General features: G+C 39.8%; 1 protein-coding gene across 6 annotated transcripts in view; it reads left to right on the forward strand.

The window, feature by feature from the left end:
* Positions 1-23,779, forward strand: part of TXNRD3 (thioredoxin reductase 3) — a 94,705-nt gene that overhangs the window by 60,467 nt on the left and 10,459 nt on the right. For 2 of the 6 annotated variants that reach the window (XM_053912312.1, XM_053912313.2), the window contains exons 11-16: positions 2,136-2,212; positions 2,776-2,932; positions 6,492-6,599; positions 14,007-14,141; positions 21,444-21,539; positions 23,597-23,731. In XM_053912312.1, the coding sequence (XP_053768287.1) occupies positions 2,136-2,212; positions 2,776-2,932; positions 6,492-6,599; positions 14,007-14,141; positions 21,444-21,539; positions 23,597-23,731 (708 nt within the window). The remainder of the gene's footprint in view (positions 1-2,135; positions 2,213-2,775; positions 2,933-6,491; positions 6,600-14,006; positions 14,142-21,443; positions 21,540-23,596; positions 23,732-23,779) is intronic. The other 4 variants (XM_053912314.2, XM_024580145.4, XM_024580147.4 and 1 more) reach the window with 4 other exon arrangements.

Below are 23,779 nucleotides of genomic sequence, written 5' to 3' on the forward strand. Positions count from 1 at the left end.
TTTCTCCATTAAATTGTTTTGGTGCCTTTGTTGGAATAATTTGACCGATTAGCCATCAGTTTATTTCTGCACTCTTTCTTCCATTGATCATTTGTCTCACCACCTTGTTTTGATTATTGAAGCTTGACAATAAATTTCAGACCAGGTACTGTAAGTCCTCCAATGGACCTTTGCTTAGGTCCTTTACATTTCCATATAAATTTTAAAAACAGCTTGCCATTAAAAAAAAAAAAAAGCCTTCCAGGATTTTGATTGGGATTGTATTGATTATGTAGATCAGTTTGAAAGAACTGACATCTTAATGATATTAATGTTTCCAATACATGGACATTCTGTATCTTTATGTATTCTTTAGTTTCGCTCAGCAATATATTATCATTTTGCTGTAGAGGTCTGTGATGTATTTTGCTAAATTTATCTTTAGTATTTTGTATTTTTAAGCTATTGTACATGGTATTTAAGATTTTTTAACTTTGAGTTAGTTTGGTAGTGTATATAAAATACAAATGATTTTTGTAAATTTACCTTGTAGATTCTTAGGACTTATGTCTACATATGAAACCAGTTTGGTTTCTTCTTTTCAATCTACATCTTTTTATTCCTTTTTCTTGCTTTTTGCACTGGTTAAGACCTCTAGTACAGTGCTGAATGGAAATTATGAGTTCGTATCTTCACCTTACTCCAATCTTAGGGGTGATCCTAGGCATTCAGTCTTTTATGACTGCTAGGGTGTAAGCTGTTTTTTTACAGATGACTTTTATCAGGTTGGGGGAGTTTTCTTTAATTCTTAGTGTGCTGAGGATTTAATTAAAATCCTCAAGGATGTTAAGTTCTCTCAAATACTTTTTCCATGTCTACTGGGATGATTATATTATTTTCTCCTTTATTGTTAATATGATGAATTACATTGATTGGTGTTTGCATGTTAAACCAAATTTGTATTTTTGGGATAAACCTCACTTGGTCGTGATCAGTTATCCTTTTTATATATTGTTGTATTTGATTTGCTAATGTTTTGTTAAGGATTTTACATATATGTTCATGAAGATATAGGCTTATAATTGTATTTAAATACCCTTGTTTGAGTATGGTGTCAGATGTTTATGCTGGCCTCAATAAAAAGGAGTTGGGAAGGCTCCCTTCTCTTTTGTCTGGAAGAGTTTGTATACCATTAGTGTTTTTTCTTACTTATGTATTGAATAGACTTTATAAGTAAAGTCATCTGGGTCTGGAGTTATTAACGGGAAGTTTATAATTTGTGAATTCAGTTTCCTTAATGAAACTGTATAGGGTATATTAGTCAGTGAGGGCTGCCATAACAAAATAGTACAGACTAGGTTGCTTAACAAAGGAAATTTAGCTCCTCACAGTTCTGGAGGCCAGAAGTCTGAAACGAAGGTGTCAGCAGATTTAGTGTCTTCTGAGGCCTCTCTCCTTGGCTTGCAGATGGTTGGTTGACTTCTGTCTATGTCCTCACATGATTGTTTGTCAGTCTGTGCCGTGTGTGTTCTACTATGGACATTAGTCATATTGGATTAGGGCCCACCGTAATGGCCTCCTTTTACCTTATCTCTTTAAAGGTCCTGTCTCCTATTACAGTCACTTTCTGGGATATTGGCAGTTAGGACTTCAACATATGAATTTGGTAGGGGGGGTACATAATTTCAGCACATAACATAGGATTATTCAGATTTATATATAAGTTTGGAAAATCGTGTCTTTCAAGGAGTCTATTTCAGGGATGTAACATACAGCATGGTGACTAGAGTTAATAATACTGTATTGTACATTTGAAAGTTGCTAAGAGAGTCTATCTTAAAAGTTCTCATCATAAGAAAAAATTTGTAACTGTGTGGTGACAGATGCTAATTAGACTTGTGGTGATCATTTTCAGTATATACAAATAATGAATCATTATGTTGTATACCTGAAACTAATATGTTGGTTGTATTTCAATTGTACCTCAATTAAAATGCATTTTAACCAAAAAAAAAGAATCTATTTAAGCTGTCAAATTCATTAGCAGGGAACATTTATAATAGTTACTAGTCTTTTACTGTCTGAAGGATCTATAGTGATATTCCTGCTTTCATTCCTAATATTGATAAATTTGTGTTTTTGATCTCCCTCTATAGGTTTTGTTAGCAATTGGTCGTGACTCCTCTACAAGGAAAATAGGCTTGGAGACAATTGGTGTCAAAATCAATGAGAAGTATGTACATGTGGGATCACATTGATGCCAAAGCACAATGTTTCTACAGATCACCTCTTAAAATTCTCATTTAATTACTAAGATGCAAAATCTTATTGCTTTGAGTTTATTTTATAGTAAGTACTGTCCCGGCTCTGTGTTATCAATATTTTCATTAACAGGTAACTCTTTACAGTGTGCCTTAAACAGCTAATGCCTGATCTTAAAAAAATAATTGAGGAGATGTATTCACCTACATCTGACTTAGAGTGAATTTTATGGCCTCGGTCAAGCAAGGAGAAAGATTTCAGAGCTCTTAAGTGCAGCCATGGGGGAAATCTGGGAATATTCTCAACATCCAAAAAATGAGCCTTGTTTCATCAACCAGTAAGATGTTTTCTTTTGCATCTACAGAAACTTTCGCTATTGTAAGCCATTGGTCTTACAGACAGTTAATGGCCTGAGGTGCATGAATTCTTAGAGCAAGCCATATCTCTTTGTATTTAGGTCTCTTGTAAGAGTGTTAGTCATCCAGCAGTATAGAGTTAATCATAATAGATTTTTTCCCGTTCAAAATCTAATAGGAGTGGCAAGATTCCAGTAAACGATGTGGAACAGACCAATGTGCCCTATGTTTATGCTATTGGGGATATTCTGGAAGATAAACTTGAGCTTACTCCTGTTGCCATACAGGCAGGCAAACTGTTGGCTCGAAGGCTATTTGGGGGTTGTTTAGAAAAGGTAAGTTTCTTACTGTTGTTTTTGAGATAATAGCTAAATAAAATTAGGACTTAAAAAAAAACAGTATAAATATAGCTTGTGTGTTTGTTGTCCAAGTAAAGGCTTTTTCACAAATAAATCATTTGCAGTTGACTTATTTACTAATGGTTTTCAAAAATATTTTTTTAATATATGCCATATGCAAGATGTTTTGCTGGATAATATACAAAGTACTGGCATGGTTCCAGCACCAAGGGGTTTGCTAGGTAGGTGGGGGTCATGAGTAAGAAGAGGAGCAGTTAATTCTGATTGAAGGGATAAGAAGTGGCCTCCCAGGTTGTTGGTTGCACTATCACAGAGTAGGAGGAGCACTCAGAGTGGATCGGGATGCTGGCCCTGGCTTAAATGCCTGTTTAGTGTGCGAAGTTGGTCAAGTAATTTCACTTCTCTTCACTTCAGTTTCACCATATGCAAAGCTGATGGTGTGAATCAGGTGAGTTCTACAGTCTCCTTCACCTTTCATAGTCTTTGATCAAAGATTTGGGATGGGCTTTGTAGGATGAGTAATTTAAAACAGAGGGAGTAAAGGGCTCTTTTGATAAGTAGATAATTCAAAAGTCCAGAGCTCTGGGGGAAGCTCATGCTCTGCTCCATCAGGAGCACTGTGGACGTGTGGAGGTATTAGCAGATGAAAGATTGTCTGGGGAAGTGGTTTTACTGGGTGGTATAAGGAATGCTAACTGTTCTGTTGCACACAAAGGAAGAATTGTCTCATCCACAATACTTTACAACATTTTGAGGAGTATGCAGTCAGAGCAATTGGTGAGAGGAGTACAATTGGAAATGAGGCTGGAAAATTAATTTGGCACCAGATCATCAGAAATCTATGATGCCACAGTAAAGAATCAGTAGGGCCCTCTCTAGGCATTGGAGGCTGTTGAAGATCTTCATTTTTAACTTTTCATTTAGAAAGATGGCAAACCTCAGAAAGAATAATAGCAATCACCCATATTACTCTTTTCACTCAGATTTCCCAGTTACTAACATTTTGCCATTTTTGCTCTCTCCGCATGTACATTTTTTTCCTGATAAGCTTTTTGAAATAAGTGGCAGATTAATGATGTTTTGCTCCTAAATAGCTCAGAATGTATCTCCTAAGAATAAGGATATTCATCTACATAATCACAATTCCATTATTGTGGCTGAGAATTCAACAAATATGCAATAATATTACATTTCCTCAGTTATTCATTAGTATGCATGCACATGTTTTAATTCACACCATACCTGGCTCTTTTGACTCCTAAGTCTCTTGTAATCTGCTAGCCCTCTGCCTTGATTTACCTGTTTGCTTGTTTTACTTTTCATGACTTTGATTTTTGATGAATACAGGCTCCTTTTCTTACAGAATACCTCACATTCTGAATTTCTCTTACTGTTTTTGCATGATTAGGTTCGGGTGAAAAGTTTGGGGTACGTATTCTTTACAAGGGATACTTAATGCTGCTTATTTTATCAGTCCAGTTACCTTGTAAAGTCGTGAACAAAGACCTAGCACACATGTTGAGGTGTTGGTGGATGAGGGGCAGCTGGGGATGTGGTACTGCTGGCATTAATGGGTGGGGCCAGGAATGATAAATACCCAACGAAGAATTATCCTGTCCCAAGTGCAATAGCATTTCGAGGTATATGGAAGCAGAGTAGTTCCTAATGGTTTAAGAAATTAGTCATGGTGGCTGTGGGGTAAAGAGATTAGAAGTGGACCAGTATATGTGTAAAAAGAGAGCAATTAAAAGTCTAGGACTGAAAGGAAGGCTACAGGTACAGCAAGATGAAGTCCAGTTCAAGTGGAAGAAATAGTGTAAGATGTGGAGAGAGTGTTTTAGATGAAAGGGAGAAAGTTGAGGAATTGCCTGTTAATTTCTCTGTTGATATGAGACAGGAGATAGAGGCCTCTGTTGAACCATGGGATATGGGATCAGCTGCTGGTCACTAAATGGAGTGATGAGCATTTGATGGCTTAAGAGAAGTCAGAAAACTAGGCACCTGGTAATGTGATTTTGCTCTAGCTATATTGGGATAAACACAAATGCTTCATGATTAGCAGTTAGCAAATGTGAAATGCGATTGAGCTTATTTTAAGTTAAAGACTCCAGGCTGATGCATATTGTACTCATATCACCTCATTGGTGCAATATACCTGGTGTTTTGAGAAGTTTTTCTTTTGTGTAAAATAGAAAATCACTCAAACTAGGCAAATTGGGGAAGTTTCTTATAAGGACCACATGGATGAGTAGTCAAATCACACAGTGACTTAGAACAAGGACTCTGCTAGTGCTGGGTCTCACTGTAGTTAGAGCAGGGCTGGATCTGGATGCCATGGCAGCTCTGGGGCCCTAGCACACGGAAGTGGGCTTCACAGGGTATCCTTCTGTTAGCCTAACTTGGCCGCAACTTTGTTTTTTCTTGTCATACTACCACATAAGGGATCTTTCCTTTGCTCCTAGTTTATTTTCCTGCAAAAGAAACAGTTTGGTGCAACTCACCTTTCTCTGCATAGGTTTCTGGTCAGCTTATGTATTACCTTTCTTTGGGTTAGACGTCATCCATGACCTAATAACCTATAACTCATTGGCAGGGATTTTAGGGATATTCAGTGCTCTAAGCATTGTAACCCCTTGAGGGGCTGTGGATACAGAAGCAGAGCGACCTTCATCCCTGGTTATACCCTCCATTCTTTCTCTCTCCCTGCACTCCACTTTCTATCCCCACACACAGTTTTAATGATGCCTCCTCCAACATGTTCTAACTCTGCTTCACACAGTCACAAACACTTTCTCCTCCAGGTAGGGATGCCACTTGAACTTGGCACTCACACTTGCTTTCCCATGAGCAGATGAGGAATAGGAACTGCTGGAAGATCATGTGTAGGGTTCAGAGTCTGCAGTCTGGTTGTGCTGTCAACTTGTGCTATGTCTCAGTCAGATCAAGGCTCTGAAGGGGTTCCATCATAACCATGGGATTCATGCAATCCCAGCCTCCAAGTACACATGTGTATGCCATCTTCCCTTGGTGGTCCAGGAAAGTCACTCAGACCCATACTATTCATCTGTTTCTTTGCTTATCATCTCAGTGACATTGTTAAATAAAATGGCCAGGAGTGGTCTTGGCTTCAAGTGAAATAGTGTAATTCTCCATCACCTAGTGGAGGTGCTCTAGGCAAGCAGGGCCCAGAAATTGTGGGAATGGAAAAAAATTTTTTAGGAAGTATCTTAAGGGCAACAAAGTACACCTACCTTCTCTTCTACTGAGTGGTTTTCAGATCAGAAGTCTGAGGTTGGGGCTCTGGGAGAGCCAGTCCTGTTCATTCATCACTGGCCAGTGCATGGTCTCTGCCCTGGAGTTGGGCTCATCCCATCTCCTTTAGAGTAATTTAGAATTCCCTGAAATGGTGATATGTCAGAATCATTTACATTGAAGTGGACTTACTTATTTTCCTTTTGTAAATGTATGTGATAGAAGTTTTTGTTGTAAAAAAAAGTGTCACAAAATAAGAGCATGTAATTTCTTTATCTTTCAGTGTGATTATATTAATGTTCCAACTACAGTGTTTACTCCTCTGGAGTATGGCTGCTGTGGATTATCTGAAGAGAAAGCTATTGAAGTATATAAAAAAGAGAATCTAGAAGTAAGATTGTATTTGGTTTACTTTTTAAGAAGCTCTCTTTTAATCAACTGTCTTCTTAATCACTTTTTGTCACTTTGCAAGTTATTATAATGGTTATATTGTAGGAAATCACCCTATTTAAGAAAATTAGAAGTTAAATACAGTGGTGCCTTTGTACTCGTCGTTAATTCATTCCAGAACTCATGACAAGTGCCAAAATCAACCAGACGATGAAGCGTTTTCTCTTGTGGGGCAGCGTTGTGACTCATACAAGTTGTAGCAAGTGCAGTGAGTCCTGAGCAAGCACTGAGTGCTGAGACATTGTCAAAATGCAATGAGTACAGGGTTTGACAAGTTCTGAAGCCAATAAGTACCAAGGTATGACTGTAATTTAAACCCTGTCTCTCTTGTAAACTAATAATAACACACTTGGGAAAGAGAGTTGTATAATGTATGCATTAGGACTTTTGAATTACAAATAGCAGATACCTACTTGAGTAAGCTTACACAAGTAAGCACATGTTGTTATAAGTTCTTTTAGGGAGTACAGGAATGTATCAGGGCCTTAGGAAGGGGTAAGAACCAGGAATTGGAAGATTTCACCTCTTCCTTTTACTTGCTTGGGGCTTATGTGTATGTTTGTGTGTGCATGCAATTGATTCTTATGTTCCTACAGATAGACTTTTTTGTCCCTGGAATGCACATAGCAGCCAAAATATGGCCTTTGTTTTGCTCCCAAGTTTACTGTTAGTTCTGGTCTTAAGAGGAATTGATTGACTTACCATTTCTCAGTCTCAATTCTAAATTATGGGAGAGGACCTTTGACTGGTCTGTTGAGTCTGCCATCCAACCACTTACATTTTGGCATGACAAGTAGCCAGACTCATGGAGTGTCAACATGGCTCTGGGAACCTACACTACCATTGAACTTTAGCTGGGGAAGGTGAGCCGTTCCCAGGGTTGTCGTGGGCTGTGGGCCGTTCAGACTCTGACAGAGAAGTCCTTCACACATTTATTTCAGCCTCCCTTTCACTACTGCTCCATTTAATCACAACAACCTTATAAATATTTTCTTACATTTTGATGAGTGGTTTGGGTATAATTGTTTTTGCACATCCTCCCAACATAGGAGGGATAGGGAGAAATGAAAAGAGTCAGAGGATTATTTCCACTTGAGGTTTTAGGCAAAAGATAATTGAAATTTCAGTTCTCTCCCTTAAATGACATTTTAATTTATTACTGGAAATTTCTTTAAACCATAGCACTGATATTCCCTAAGTAAATAGCCTAATGAGTTACTGAAACTCTTACTTATATTTCTGGTATCAGGAAAATGTATGATTAAAACTTTATAATGTTATTTTAGCTGGTAGCTTTCAATGACACATTTACATTTTAGAGGACATTGTTTGATCAGTGTTTATAATTAACTCCTTGTGACCATGAGCCATCCTTTCTGCAATGGTGAATTTTCACTTAGGTGCTGGAAAGTTGATGGTAATGATTACACATTTAACACTTAGTTGTAAAACTTTTTGAAATTAACAAGAATTAAAATACAGAGGCGAGAAGACTGTAGAAGGCCATATCCTATTTAAAGGAATATTTTTATAGGAAAATAGTTTCCCAAGTTTGTGGATTTCTTTCTTTAAAAAACATATTTATTTATTTATTATTATTTTTTTTAATTTATTTATTGTTATTTAATTACAGTTGTATGCCTTTTCCCCCATCCCTTCACCCCACCCCAGGTGAACCCACTTCCCTCCCCCCTCTCCACCCTCCCCCTTGGATTTGTTCATGTGTCCTTTATAGTAGTTCCTGTAATCCCCTCTACCCACTGTCCCCGCCCCCACCCCCCACCCCCGCCCTTGCTATTGTTACATTGTTCTTAACTTCAATGTCTCTGGTTATATTTTGTTTGCTTTTTCCTTCTATTGCTTATGTTCCAGTTAAAGGTGAGATCATATGGTATTTGTCCCTCACTTCCTGGCTTATTTCACTTAGCATAATGCTCTCCAGTTTCATCCATGCTGTTGCAAAGGGTATAAGCTCCTTCTTTCTCTCTGCTGCATAGAATTCCATTGTGTAAATATACCATAGTTTTTGGATCCACTCGTTTGCTGATGGGCACTTCGGTTGCTTCCAGTATTTGGCTATTGTAAATTGTGCTGCTATGAACATTGGGGTGCACAGATTCTTTTGGATTGGTGTTTCAGTGTTCTTAGGGTATAATCCCAGCAGCGGAATTACTGGGTCAAAGGGCAGTTCCATTTTTAGTTTTCTGAGGAAATTCCATATTGTTTTCCACAGTGGCCTCACCAGTCTGCATTCCCACCAACAGTGCACGAGGGTTCCCTTTTCTCCACATCCTCTCCAACATTTGTTTGTGGATTTGTTTATGTTGGCCATTCTGACTGGTGTGAGATGATACCTCATTGTGGTTTTAATTTGCATCTCTCTGATGGCTAGTGATGCTGAGCATCTTTTCATATGTCTCTGGGCCTTCTGTATGTCTTCCTTGGAGAAGTGTCTGTTCAAGTCCTTTGCCCATTTTTTAATTGGGTTGTTTGTCTTCCTGGAGTGGAGTCGTGTGAGTTCTTTATATATTTTGGAGATCAGGCCCTTGTCTGAGGTATCGTTGGCAAATATGCTTTCCCATATTGTTGGTTCTCTTTGTAATTTGGTGCTGTTTTCTTTAGCCATGCAGAAGCTTTTTATTTTGATGAGGTCCCATTTGTTTATTCTTTCCTTTATGTCCCTTGCTTTAGCGGATGTGTCTGTGAGGATGTTGCTGCGTGGAATGTCTGAGATTTTCCTGCCAATGTTTTCCTCAAGGACTTTTATGGTGTTACGGCTTATATTTAAGTCTTTTATCCATCTTGAGTTTATTTTCGTGTATGGCGTAAGTTGGTGATCGAGTTTCATTTTTTTGCACGTAGCTGTCCAGATCTCCCAACACCATCTGTTGAAGAGACTGTTTTTGCTCCATTTTATGCTCCTGCCTCCTTTGTCAAATATTAATTGATCGTATAGATTTGAGTTTATTTCTGGGCTCTCTATTCTGTTCCATTGGTCTATGAGCCTGTTTTTATGCCAGTACCAGGCTGTTTTGATTACCGTGGCCTTGTAATACAGTTTGATATCAGGTATTGTGATACCTCCTGCTTTGTCCTTCTTTCTCAAAATTGCTGCTGCTATTCGAGGTCGTTTATGGTTCCATATGAATTTCTGCAATGTTTGTTCTATATCTGTGAAATATGTCATGGGTACTCTAATAGGGATTGCATTGAATCTATAAATTGCTTTGGGTAGTATGGCCATTTTGATGATGTTAATTCTTCCAATCCATGAACATGGTACATGCTTCCATTTGTTTGTATCTTCCTTAATTTCTTTCTTCAGTGTTGTGTAGTTTTCTGAGTACAGGTCTTTTACCTCCTTGGTTAGGTTTATTCCTAGGTACTTTATTTTTCTTGTTGCTATATCGAATGGGATTTTTTTCCTGATTTGTGTTTCTGCAGTTTCGTTGTTGGTGTACAGGAATGCCTTTGATTTCTGGGTATTGACTCTGTATCCAGCTATTTTGCCAAATTCATTTATTAGGTCGAGTAGTTTTTGAGTGGAGTCTATAGGGTTTTCCATGTACACTATCATGTCGTCTGCAAACAGTGACAGTTTCATTTCCTCCTTTCCAATTTGGATGCCTTTTATTGCTTTTTCTTGTCTGATTGCTGTGGCTAGGACTTCCAATACTATGTTGAATAGGAGTGGTGAGAGAGGGCATCCTTGTCTTGTTCCTGATCTTAGTGGGAAAGCTCTAAGTTTTTGTCCATTGAATGTGATGTTGGCTGTAGGTCTCTCATATATGGCCTTAATTATGTTGAGGACTGCTCCCTTTATTCCCACTTTGCTGAGTGTTTTTATCAGAAATGGGTGCTGTATCTTATCAAATGCTTTTTCCGCATCTATTGATATGATCATGTGATTTTTGTCTTTGCTGTTGTTGATGTGATGTATTATGTTTATTGATTTGCGAATATTGTACCATCCTTGCATCCCTGGGATGAATCCCACTTGGTCATGGTGGATGATCTTTTTAATATATTGCTGGATGCGGTTTGCTAATATTTTGTTGAGAATTTTAGCGTCTATGTTCATCAGCGATATTGGCCTGAAGTTTTCTTTCTTCGTTGTGTCTTTATCTGGTTTTGGGATTAGGATGATGTTGGCTTCATAAAAAGAGTTTGGGAGTCTTCCATCAGTTTGGATTTTTTCGAATAGTCTGTGAAGGATAGGGGTTAGTTCTTCCTTAAATGCTTTGTAGAAATCTCCTGTGAAACCATCTGGTCCAGGGCTTTTGTGTGATGGGAGTTTCTTGATGACTGCTTCAATTTCCTTTGCTGATATTGGTCTGTTCAGGTTTTCTGCTTCTTCTTCAGTCAGTTTTGGAAGATTATATTTTTCTAGAAATGTGTCCATTTCATCTAGGTTTTCAAATTTCTTAGCATATAGGTCTTCATAGTAATTTCTTACGATCCTTTGTATTTCTGTGGTATCAGTTGTAATCTCTCCACTTTCATTTCTAATTCTGTTTATTTGGATCCTCTCTCTTTTCTTCTTGATAAGCCTACTTAAAGGCTTGTCGATTTTGTTTATCTTTTCAAAGAACCAGCTTCTGGATTCATTGATCCTTACAATTGTGCTTTTAGTCTCTATGTCATTTAGTTCTGCTCTGATCTTGGTTATTTCCTTCCTTCTGCTTGCTCTGGGCTGTCTTTGTTGTTGTTCCTCCAGTTCTTGTAGGCGTAGGGTTAGGTTGTTTGTGTGAACTGTTTCTAACTTCTTAAGGTAGGCCTGTATTGCTATGAACTTCCCTCTCAGGACTTCCTTTGCTGTGTCCCATAGGTTTTGGGTTGTTGTGAGTTCGTTTTCATTTGTTTCCAGGAAGTTTTTGATTTCTTCCCTAATCTCGTTCTTGACCCATTCATTGTTTAATAGCATGCTATTCAGTCTCCATGATTTTGAGTGTTTTGGGTTTTTACCCTTGGGGTTGGTTTCTAGTTTCAGACCCTTGTGGTCAGAGAAGATGCTTGATATGATTTCAATTTTCTTGAATTTGTTGAGGGTTGCTTTGTGTCCTATCATGTGGTCTATCTTTGAAAAAGTTCCATGGACACTTGAAAAGAATGTGTATTTTGCTTCTTTGGGATGAAAAGCTCTGTATATATCAGTTAAGTCCATTTCCTCTAGGGTATTGTTAAGTGACACAATATCTTTGTTAATCTTTTGTTTGGAAGACCTGTCCATTTTTGATAGTGGGGTGTTAAAATCCCCTACTATAATTGTGTTGCTGTCAATATCTTTCTTGAACTCCTCCAAGATTTTCTTTATGTATTTGGGTGCTCCTATGTTGGGTGCATATATATTTATAATGTTTATGTCTTCTTGGTGGATTCTTCCTTTGAGTATTATGAAGTGACCTTCTGGGTCTCTCTTTATGGCCCTTCTTTGGAAGTCTATTTTGTCTGATATGAGTATTGCTACCCCTGCTTTTTTTTCCTGTCCGTTTGCTTGGAAAATTTGTTTCCAGCCCTTCACTTTCAGTCTGTGTAAGTGTTTTGTCCTGAGATGGGTTTCTTGTAGGCAGCATATGTGTGGGTCATGTTTTCTTATCCATTCAGCTGTTCTATGTCTTTTGATTGGAGCATTTAATCCATTTACATTTAAGGTTATTATCGATAGGTAGTTATTCATTGCCATTATTTCCTACCTGTGTTCCTCTGTTTTTCTCTTTTCCTTCCTTTCCTTAAAGCAGTCCCTTTAGCATCTCTTGCAGAGCTGGTTTGGTGGAGCTGTATTCTTTTAGACTTCTTTTGTCTGGGAAGCTCTTTATTTGGTCTTCTATCTTGATTGAGAGCCTTGCTGGGTAAAGTAGTCTTGGTTGGAGGCCTCTGGTTCTCATTACTTGGAATATTTTTTGCCATTCTCTTCTGGCTTGGAGCGTTTCCATTGAGAAGTCAGTTGCTAACCTTATTGGGGCTCCCTTGTATGTTACTTCCTTTTTCTCCCTTGCTGCCTTTAAGATCCTCTCTTTGTCTTGGAAATTTGCCATTTTAATTATGATGTGTCTTGCAGTGGGTCTCTTTGGGTTCCTCTTGTTTGGGACTCTCTGTGATTCCTGGATTTGGGTGACTTTTTCTCTCCTCAGATTAGGGAAATTTTCCATCATTACTTTTTCAAACAGGTTTTCTATCCCTTGCTCTTCTTCTTCTCCTTCTGGTATTCCTATTATACGGATATTGTTACGTTTCATGTTGTCCTGCATTTCCCTTATTGCCTCTTCATTCTTTCTGAGCCTCTTTTCCTTTTCTTGCTCCTTCTGGGTGTTTTTTTCTACTTTATCCTCCAGCTCGCTGATCCGATCCTCTGCTTCATCAAGTCTGCTTTTAATTCCTTCTACTGTGTTCTTCAATTCAGAAATTGTATTCTTCATTTCCTCTTGGCTCTTGTTGATATTTTCTATTTCCTTTTTCATGTTGATATAGTTTGCAGTGAGTTCATTGTAGTTTCCTTGTAGTTTCTGGTAGTTCTCTTTGAGCTCAGAGAGCTCAGTGAGCTTCCTGATGACCATTGCTTTGAACTCAGTATCTGATAGTTGACTTGCCTCTTTTTCGGTTAGTATTCTTTCTGAGACTTCCTCCTTTCCTTTCATTTGGGAATTGTTTCTTTGTCTTCCCATTGTTTGTGAGGCTCTTCTTGTTGGCCTCTGCTTCTTAAATTGCTTTGTTCTGAATCCCTGGGTTTATGATATGAACTTCTATGGTAGAATGCCAATGGGATTCGGTGGTGCTGTCTCCTTACTCTCCTGTGCTCACTGGTCTTGAGCTGACGTTTATGTGTTTAACACGGTCTAACTCTAGTCTTTTCAGCGCTCCAGGTTTTGTTGTCGCACCTGTGGGAAAAATAGAAAGGGGGGGGCGAAAGAAAAGGAAAAAACAAACAAACAAACAAACAAACAAACAAACAAAAAAACCCAAAGATGGGAAGGAGGGAAAAAGGAAATAGGAAAGGAGGAAAGGAAGGAAGGAGGGAAGAAGGATTAAAGAAAGATCGGAGGCAAGATAAGAAGGAATTTTAACAAAAATTAAAACATAGAAATAGATAAAAGAAGGCAGGAAGAAGACATAAAAATGGTAAAGGATGGGAGGAAGAAGGAATGAAAGAAAAAAAAGAGAGAGAGGAAGAAGGAGTTCAGGGGGAAAGGAAAAGGAAAAAAAAAAAAAGGGAAAAAAAAAAATCTTCTGTTGGCTTTAAACCGTTCAGGTTATTTCTGCTGTTGTCCTGTCTGTGCAACGGGAGGGGGTGGTTGGAAGGATTGGTTTCACTTTTCTTCCTTCCTGGGTCACACTCTTCACTGTTTTGTAGGTGTGGTCCCTGGCAGGCAATCAGGCCGTTGATGAGCTAATCCAGCAGCTTTGTTCTTGGGACTCTCGAGTGGCCGCTCCAGCCGCTTTGGCTCCGGACGCGTGCGCGCGCAGCAGGGGAATCCAGCTGCTTCGGGTTTGTGACGTTATTTGGGCTCTGAGCGTGCAGCCGGCTGACCAATCGAGCCGCCCAGGCTAGGGAGGCTGGCGCGCTGCAAGCTGCTGGTTCAGCCGCCTTGGTGTTACGACTCTCGCCAGCCCCTTTGTGCTTGGGAAGTGCGCATCCAGCCGGCCCTACGCTTGGTGAGCGCGCAGCCCGCAGCCAAGCCAGAGGCTCTACACTTGGGGGCCCGATCCAGCCGCCCGGGGCTTGAGACTCTCGGGTGGGCGGGGCCGCCCTGGGACCGAATCACGCGGTACTCGGTTCCGAGGTTTTGGGTCTGTGGGTGGAGCAGCTAGTCTCTGCTCCAAAAGATCTCGGAGGTTTCAGGTGTGGGCGCCCCTCCGGGGTTTCATGTATGGGCCCCCTTCGCTAATCTGCGCGCGCGCGACCGCGCGCAACCGGATCTCAGGTGAGCGCCGGTGCTGCTTATCCCTGCTTATCCCACGTTCCGCGTTCGCATTCCAGGGGCGGAGGGGGGAGGGGCGCCAGGGGCCTCGGCCACCACCGAGAGTTCTCTAACTAGCCCCTGAGTGTCTCTATTTTCTTTTTCTTTTTGAGAAATTCCTCCTTTTCAAGCCCCCCTGGTCCAATCAAGCACCTGGCTGCTCACAGCGCAGCCTGGCCCTCTCCCAGGACTCCTGCAGCAGCCCCTGCGCCAGGGCTGGCGCCTCTGCAGCCCTTGTACCGCGCGGTCCCGGTTCCCGGGGACCTTATTGTCCTTGAGCACTCTTCTTACCGTCAGATCTTTCAATGTCCTCTATCTTTGGTCTCTAATCTTCGTATATGCTGGAGTACTGTTGGCTGTTCGCTCTGCTCCTCAGATCAGCTAGGTATTTCCCTGGCGCTGAGGGGAAGTGGATTCCGCTCCCACCTATGTTGCCGCCATCTTCCAAATCCCCAAAAACATATTTATTGATTATGCTGTTACAGTTGTACCATTTCCCCCCCTCACTCCACTCCATCCTGTACAACCCCTCCCTCCCACGTTCCCCGCCTATAGTTCATGTCCATGGGTCATGCATAAAAGTTCTTTGGCTTCTACATTTCCTGTGCTATTCTTACCCTCCCCTTGTCTATTTTCTACCTACCATTTATGCTACTTATTCTCTGTACCTTTCCCCCCTCTCTCCCCCTCCCACTCCCCTGTTGATAACCCTCCATATGATCTCCATTCCTGTGGTTCTGTTCCTGTTCTAGTTGTTTGCTTAGTTTGCTTTTGTTTTTGTTTTAGGTGTGGTTGTTAATAACTGTGAGTTTGCTGTCATTTTTACTGTTCAAATTTTTCATCTTCTTTTTCTTAGATAAATCCCTTTAACATTTCCTATAATAAGGGCTTGGTGATGATGAACTCCTTTAATTTGACCTCATCTGAGAAGCACTGTATCTGCCCTTCCACTCTAAATGAAAGCTTTGTTGGATACAGTAAACTTGGATATAGGTCCTTGGCTTTCACGACTTGGAATACTTCTTGCCAGTCCCTTCTTGCCTGTAAGGTCTCTTTTGAGAAATCAGCTGACAGTTTTATGGGAAGTCCTTTGTAGGTAACTGTGTCCTTTTCTCTTGCTGCTTCTAAGATTCTCTCCTTCTGTTTAGTCTTGGGGAATGTAATTATGATGTGCCTTGGTGTGTTCCTCCTTGGGTCCAGCTTCTTTGGGACTCTCTGAGCTTCCTGGACTTCCTGGAAGTCTATTTCCTTTGCCAGATGAGGGAAGTTCTCCTTCATTATTTGTTCAAATAAGTTTGAACCTGCTCTTCCTCTTCTCCTTCTGGCACCCCTATAACTCAGATGTTGGAATGTTTAAAGATGTCCTGGAGGTTCTTAAGCCTCTTCTCATTTTTTTGAGTTCTTGTTTCTTCATTCATTTTTGGTTGGATGTTTCTTTCTTCCTCTGGGCCACAGTGTTGATTTGAGTCCCAGTTTCCTTCCCATCACTATTGGTTTACATTTTCCTTTGTTTTTCTTAGAATAGCCTTCATTTTTTCATCTAATTTGTGACCAAATTCAACCAATTCTGTGAGCTTCCTGATTACCAGTGTTTTGAACTGTGTATCTGATAGGTTGGCTATCTCTTTGCTGCTTAGTTGTATTTTTTCTGGAGCTTTAATCTGTTCTTTCATTTGGGTCTTTTTTTTTTTTTTTTTTTTTTGTCTTGGTGCGCTTGTTATGTAAAGGGGCGGAGCCTTAGGTTTTCACCAGGGCGGGGTAACGCTGGTCACTGCACTGTGAAGCTGTAAGTGGGGGAGGGTCCCAAAGGCAGCAGTGGCGCTTGCTCCACTCTCTGCTGGATTTCAGTCACTCCCTTCAATACCCACAATCAAATTGGGCCCTTCTGGTGCTGATTCCTGAGTGGGTGGGCTTGTGCATGTTCTTGGCCCCTGTGGGTCTCTCCAAAGCCCTCTCCTGTGAGTCTGGGAGTTTCTCCCGCTACTACCTCAACCCCTATGGGTGTTTTCAGTCAGAGGTTTGAGGCTTTATTTCCTCAAGCTGGAGTCCTGGGTTGCGAGGTCTTCTTTGCTCCCCTACTGTCCCTCCCAACTTATCTATGCGCGAATGTGGGGCCACAGGGTCTGCCAGCTGCTGCCTTGCCACGAGTCCTCTCTGCCCAGGATGCCTGTCTCCGCCCCTCCTACAGTTCTGGATGAATGTTTCTTCTTTATCTCCTTGGTTGTTGGACTTCCATACAGTTCCATTTTCTGTCAGTTCTGGTGTTTTTTTGTTTTTAAATTGTTGTTGTCCTTTTGGTTATGTGAGGTGGCACAGTGTGTCTACCTACGCCTCCATCTTGTCCGGAAGTTCTGTGGGGTTTCTTTATGGTCTTCATTCTAAGGTACACTGCACATCAACTCACCTACTTACTTTCTTTATTTCTTTTTTCTTTCTTTATTGCATCTGATTAGACCAAAAATTTAATGTATTGGTGGTATTTTTTAAATTCGTATTATAAAGAAATTGGAGGAAGACTCAAAAATACCTATATGATATTTTTAAGTTAGGAAATGAAGGTAAAAAGGCAATGAGAGTAGAAAAAAATAAAATAGAGGAAAAGTTAATTTGTTGGTTCACAAAACTAATGCTATAAAGTCTTATAGACTTGACCTAGGCTTAAGCTGAAAATGAATTTAACTCTAAGCTCCCTACTTCATGACTAGAAGAAGGAGAATTGGGAGGTATTTCTTCACATTCTTATAAAAGGGGCATTGAGATATGATGAATGATATCCTTAATATATCTCATTAGTAAATACAATAATGGATTCACAGAAGTGTTGCTTATTAGATTCAGAACTGCAGTCCCATGGTATAATGCCAAAGCACGGTATATTGAAAAATTAATTTCTATTGATGTTGACACTGGTTTAAAAAGTAATAAAAGGCCATCAACAAGAGAGAAAAAAGTAATTCCTAAAGGGGCCAAAATCAGGCTATGTTCTCTGGTGGCCTGACCCAATACAAAATTTTACAGTACAGATACACCTCAGAGATACTGGAAGTTCTTTTCACCCCAATAAAGAGAGTATCACAGCAAAGTGAGTCACACAAATGTTTTGGTTTCCCACTGCATATAAAAGTTATTTGTTACACTATACTGTAGTCTATTAAATGTTCAATAGCATTTGTACCTTAGGGAATAGGGAGGCCTAAGAAGGGGGAGAGAATGGGGGAACACTTGCTTAGTAGGGAATTGAGAACACTCATATTTATCAATTATTTTTGCCAAATATGGGTGTGGTTTATGGTGCCCCAAAACAAGAGTAACACTAAAAATCATTCTTCAGGACTTCCGGTCAAGATACAGGCATAGGTAAACACAACTCACCTCCTTGCACAACCACAGCAAAAATTACGACTCAACTACAAAACAACTATTACTCAGAACCGTCAGAAAATCGAGCTGTATAGAAGTGCAACAACAAAGGAATTAAAGAAGTCACATTCATTCAGATGAATAGGAAGAACAGAGATTCGGAATAGAGTAGTCTCACACCCACATGTGGTGTATAAAAATTGGGAGGGATATCTTGGGAGCAAGGGATCTCAACCTACACCAGACCACCCAGCCAGGGTTCCATTTAGAGGAATATAAGTCCCCATAACTTCCGGCTGTAAAAGCCAGTGGGGACTGTGTAGTGGAAGAAACTGCACGAGTCTCACGCATCTCCTGTTAAAGAGCTCACAACAGACTTAAGACTTACACTCACTCCCTCTGGGCTCCAGCACCAGGGCAGCAGTGTGAAGAGCACCAGTGGCATACAGGGAGGAAGTGAAGTGTGTGCCATCAGGGCAAGTGCAAAGGGATAGTTTCCTCCTGGACAAACACTAGAGGCCAGGCAGTGGCCATTGTCCCTTTTCTGAGCTCTCCCCCACATGGCCACAGAGTGGCAACATCATATCTGAGACTCCATCAACCTAGTTCACACAGGATGCTCTGCCCTGGTGATTACTTAAGGCACAGGTGGCAAACACAAGGCCCATGGGCTGAATCTGGCCCTCCACCTTGTTTTATCTGGCTAGGCACCTTGTTCCAGCAGCAGCGCTGAGGTCCTTGCCCCTGGTTAAGGAATAGTTACATTTATACAGTCCTAAAATTACCTTTGGCCTTTTGAAGACAACAGTGAGGCTGATGTGGACCCTGGTGAAAATGAGTTTGACACCCCTGACCTAAGGCTCTGCACCATCCAACTTACGGCTGTGCTTTTCTACATTAGGCCACAGAACTAAGATGGAATAAAAGCAGCTCTACCTAATAATAGAAACAAACACAGGAGGCTGCCAAAATGAGGGGACAAAGAAATATGACCCAAATAAAAGAACAGAACAAAACTCCAGAAAAAAACTAAACAAAATGGAGATAAGCAATCTATCAGATGCAGAGTTCAAAACACTGATTATTAGGATACTCAGGAACTCATTAGATACTTCAACAGCATAAAAATGATCAAATCCGAAAATATGGTTAAAATAAGTGAAATAAAAATTAATGGGGAATTGACAGTCGAGTGGATGAAGTAGAGAATCAAAACAATGATTTGGAACATAAGAAAAAAAACCATTCGATCAGAACAGCAAGAAGAGAAAAAAATACAAAAAATGAGGATAGGGTAAGGAGCCTCTGAGATATCTTCAAACATACCAACATTTGAACCATAATGGTGCCAGAAGTAGAAGACAAACAGCAAGAAATTGAAAACTTAATCAAAAAAATAATGAAAGAAAAATTTCCTAATTTGGTGAAGGAATTAGGCACAAATCCAGTAAGCAGAGAGAGTTCCAAATAAGTTCAACCCAAAGAGGACTACACCAAGACTTACCATAATTAAAATGCCAAAAGTTACCCCTGGTTGGTGTGGCTCAGTGAACTGAGTGCCGGCCTGCAAACCAAAGGGTTGCCAGTTTGATTCCCAGTCAGGACACATGCCTGGGTTGTCAGCCAGTTCCCCAGTTGCAGGTGTGTGAGAAGCAACCATACATTGATGTTTCTCTCCCTGTCTTTCTCCCCCCCTTCCCCCTCTAAACATTAGTTTAAAAAAAATTTTTTTAAATGCCAAAGGTTAAAGATAAAGAGAATTTTAAAAGCAGCAAGAGAAAAGCTGGTAAGTTACCTACAAAGGAATTCCTGTAAGACTGTAAGCTGGTTTCTCAAAAGAAACTTTGCAGACTAGAAGGGACTGGCAAGAAGTATTCAAAATAATGAAAAGCAAGGACCTACAACCTGGATTACTCTGTCCAGCAAAGCCATCATTTATAATCGAAGGACAGATAAAGTGCTTCCCAGACAAGTTAAAGCTAAAGTTCATCATTTATTATATGAAATGTTAAAGAGACTTAAATTTAAGAAAAAGAAGATCAAAACTGTGAATATTAAAATGGCAATAAATTCACGACTGTCAACAATTTAATCTAAAAAACAAACTAAGCAAACAGGAAGAACAGAATCATAATTATGGAGATCATGTGGATGGTTACCAGTTGGGAAGGAGAAGGAGGAAATTGGGGGAAAAGTCCAGGGATTAAGTACAAGTAGGAGTATAATAGGCAGGGAGACATTAAGAACAGAATAGGAAATGGAGAAGCCAAAGAACTTTTATTCATGACCCATGGACATGAACTAAGTGGGTGCTATTGCTGGAGGGAGTGGCAGGTGCTGGGTGGAGGGGGACAAAGTGGGAAAAATTGGGACAAAAAGTGGGAAAAACTGTAATAGCACAATCAATAAAATAAAAATAAAATAATAAAAATATGTATTTTTAAAAGATCATTCACATATCACCATAACAAATACAATAATAATGAAAAAGTTTGAAATATTGCAAGAATTTTCAAAATAGGACAAAGTGAGCAAATGCTGTTGGGAAAATGGCACCAATAGACTTGCTCTATACAGGCGTGACACAAACCTTCAGTTGAAAAACTCAAATCCGTGAAGCACAATAAAATGAGGTATGCCTGTACAGTTGAGCAAAATCATCTTGCTGCCACTTCCCAGTGTCACAAGAGTGCCTTACCACATATTGCTAGCTCAGGAAATTCGAAGTACCATTTCTACTGAGAGCATATCACTTTCACACCATCATAAAGTCAGAAAATCATAGGTTGAACTATTATAAGTTGGGGACCATATGTAGTTTAGAACACAGTTTTATATTTTTATGCTGGCACCAAACATTAATCCATTGCCTTCTTTTTGGAGAGATTAGGAGGAACAGCACTGGGAAAATGTAGCTGCCACGAGCAGGATGGGGATCATGTGTTTTGTTCTGGGTCTTTTGAGTGAGCCAGATTGAGGAGCCTTAGCTGTGTACTTGGAGTGCTGGAGTAATGAATTTCAAGTAGCATAGGTAATGTTCTTAATATCATTTAATTGAGTTGAAGTGTTTTATCTCTTCTGCTTTTCTTAGATTTGGTTTGCTTGTAGGCAGGTTGTAAACTTGTCAAAGGCAGGATCTAAGTCTTTATTTACCGTTTCAGCCCACACAACCTAGTGCATTGTCTTGAATAGTATTACTCTATAAATATTTGAAAATTGAATTTAGTTAACAGTTTTTTTTTTATGTACTAACAGTAAAGCACAACAAAGGTCAAAATGCTTTTGCAACTTGGATTATAGGAACTCTGGCCCAGATGCTCCAATCAGATACATAAAGTTGGAATCATGGAACTTTAAACTTCTGAAAGCTATTATAGAGATTATTGTGTTTATACAACTAAAGATCATATCAAGGAGCGATTTTCTTATATGCCAATCTTGGCCTCTTTCTTTCTCTTCTTGTCTTCCAGGTGTATCATACTTTGTTCTGGCCTCTTGAATGGACAGTAGCTGGCAGAGACAACAGTACTTGTTATGCAAAGATAATTTGCAATAAATTTGACAATGTATGTAATATGATTGGAAGCTGAAATGCTGTAATTTTAAAATGTAGTGTTTATTCTAGTCTTTGGATTTTTATAATTTCTTTAAAGGTTGCTTTCAGGGAAGGCATAAATCCTTCAAATTATTACCCAGTTAATATGTTTGCAGAGGTTGAACAAGTGATATAGATTGTAACTGAGGCTTACCAACACCTTTCAAAGTAATCATTGAAAGTTGTGTCTTCCCAAACCTACCAAACTCAGCAGTTTAGAAGTAGATCACCTGTGACAATTTTTATTCATCAACTAATAAAATGTAAGGTGTATGTTTATGTACATTTTGTAAAGGGAATGTGAAAAAGCCTTTACAAGGAGATGCTTACACAAAGTGAAAACTAGTTAATTAACTAATTCCTAATGAAGCTTTTCATTAAAGAGGAATCAGTGAGGTGGAGAATCCATTGTTGGAGGCCTCTGCCTTCCCTGTTGTTGAGGTGAGCATGAAACTGTTAACAGATACCCTGATTATTGGAATTTAAAGCACTGTTTATTTAGGACTTGTTTTATAAAAAACACTGAGGGTAGAAAGCAGTGTAAGCACTTAATTCCCCCCTTTTTAAGAGTTTATAATTTATCCGGGGAGATAAAACATAAGATTAGATTTATATGAACAACGTCTGACATTTATATAAAGTATACAGAGTAATCTGAGGTTACTCTCCTGAAGTTGTGGTGCCTTCCCAAAGGGAGCAGGCAGAGACTATGCACTGAGGCCTCCGAAAGTGAGCAGGAGTGGGATTTGATGGAGCTGCTGCTGAAACCAAGATTCTCAGCCTTCAAATTATTTCTGACCTCTTGACAGAGTTGTTGACTCTGGCTGTCAGTCCTGAGGTGGAATTTCCATGTCTATTTACCTTCTTTTTGAACCCAATCTCTGTCCTTTTCCACTCCCTCTGCTCACACTCAGCTGCCTGTTCGATCCCCATTTGCCTCTGCACAATTGCTCACTGTCCTCAGTAGAGCTTATTACTTTCTTTTACTCCTGTCCAAATTTCTGTTTCTAGAAGACCATCCTACTACTATGTATTTTACTGTAGCTATGTGGTAAAAAATTGTGAATGAGGTTTGCCCTCTCACAGAACATGCCTTTATTTTCATTTTTAAACGGGGGTTTTCATCAGATGTTTTTACTGTCTGGGCTGCCTGCCTTTCCCAGTTTGCTGTATGTATGATGTACCACCTCAGAGATTCCAATTCAGTCTACTTCTGTGGGGCCCTGGGAACTACATTTCTCATCCAGAGACCCTGTGGCCTATAACCTTTCGAGAAACACTGCTTCCGGAGCTCTCCATTTTGAGCACCCATGAGTAGATGTGTGTGAGTTGGCTGCTTTGAACCATTGTTTTTTCTCTAGAATGTGAGGAGGCAAAGATTTCAGCCAGCCTCAAGACCTCTGCTGCCCTTTCTCTCTCTGTGTTGTATACTTAATATTGAAGATTAAAACAAAGACTAGAGTCTGATGAAAAAAACACTGACAAAAGGACAGCCTAAATGCATTGTACTTTGGAAATTCACTGTGAATCTCTCTTTCTGTCTCAGTGGTCTACTCATCACATGGGCCTTGCACCTCACCTTCTACTCCTTCATCCTCCCTTAGTTGTTAGGAGTTAAGCAACTTGCTTCCTGGGTTGGGAATCACGGCAGTGCCAGTGAAACCTGCTGCATTAGAGTTATTCCAGTGTTGTGACTTTAATGCAGATTTGTATGTTGTTATTTAGCACTATGTCAACATAATTCAGAAATTTCTACCACGCATACTAATGAGCTTCTTTATGCAGTGAGTAAAGTTTGCTTATTTCCAGTAAATTTGAGTACATATTACTCTGGATGTGCATTTATTGACTCATTTAACAGATTCTTAACAGTGGCTCAGTTTCATGGTAATGTTCTCTGCTGAGTTCAACATTGGTTCTTTTTCTGTAGTAGATATTGTCAGTTTGAACTGTGAACTTGCAATGAATAGATTCCTATCCAGACCATTAACCTACTGGGCTTCCTTTTGTTTTGATTCTGTATTAAAGAATCGGGTGATAGGATTTCATCTTCTTGGACCAAATGCCGGTGAGGTTACCCAAGGATTTGCAGCTGCAATGAAATGTGGGCTCACGAAGCAGCTACTTGATGACACTATTGGAATTCACCCCACATGTGGTGAGGTACATACAGAAATGGGAGGTTTTTTTAAGTTGACTTCGATTGGTGTA

This window comes from Desmodus rotundus, chromosome 10, assembly GCF_022682495.2.
Source record: "Desmodus rotundus isolate HL8 chromosome 10, HLdesRot8A.1, whole genome shotgun sequence".
NCBI classification, from domain to species: domain Eukaryota; kingdom Metazoa; phylum Chordata; class Mammalia; order Chiroptera; family Phyllostomidae; genus Desmodus; species Desmodus rotundus.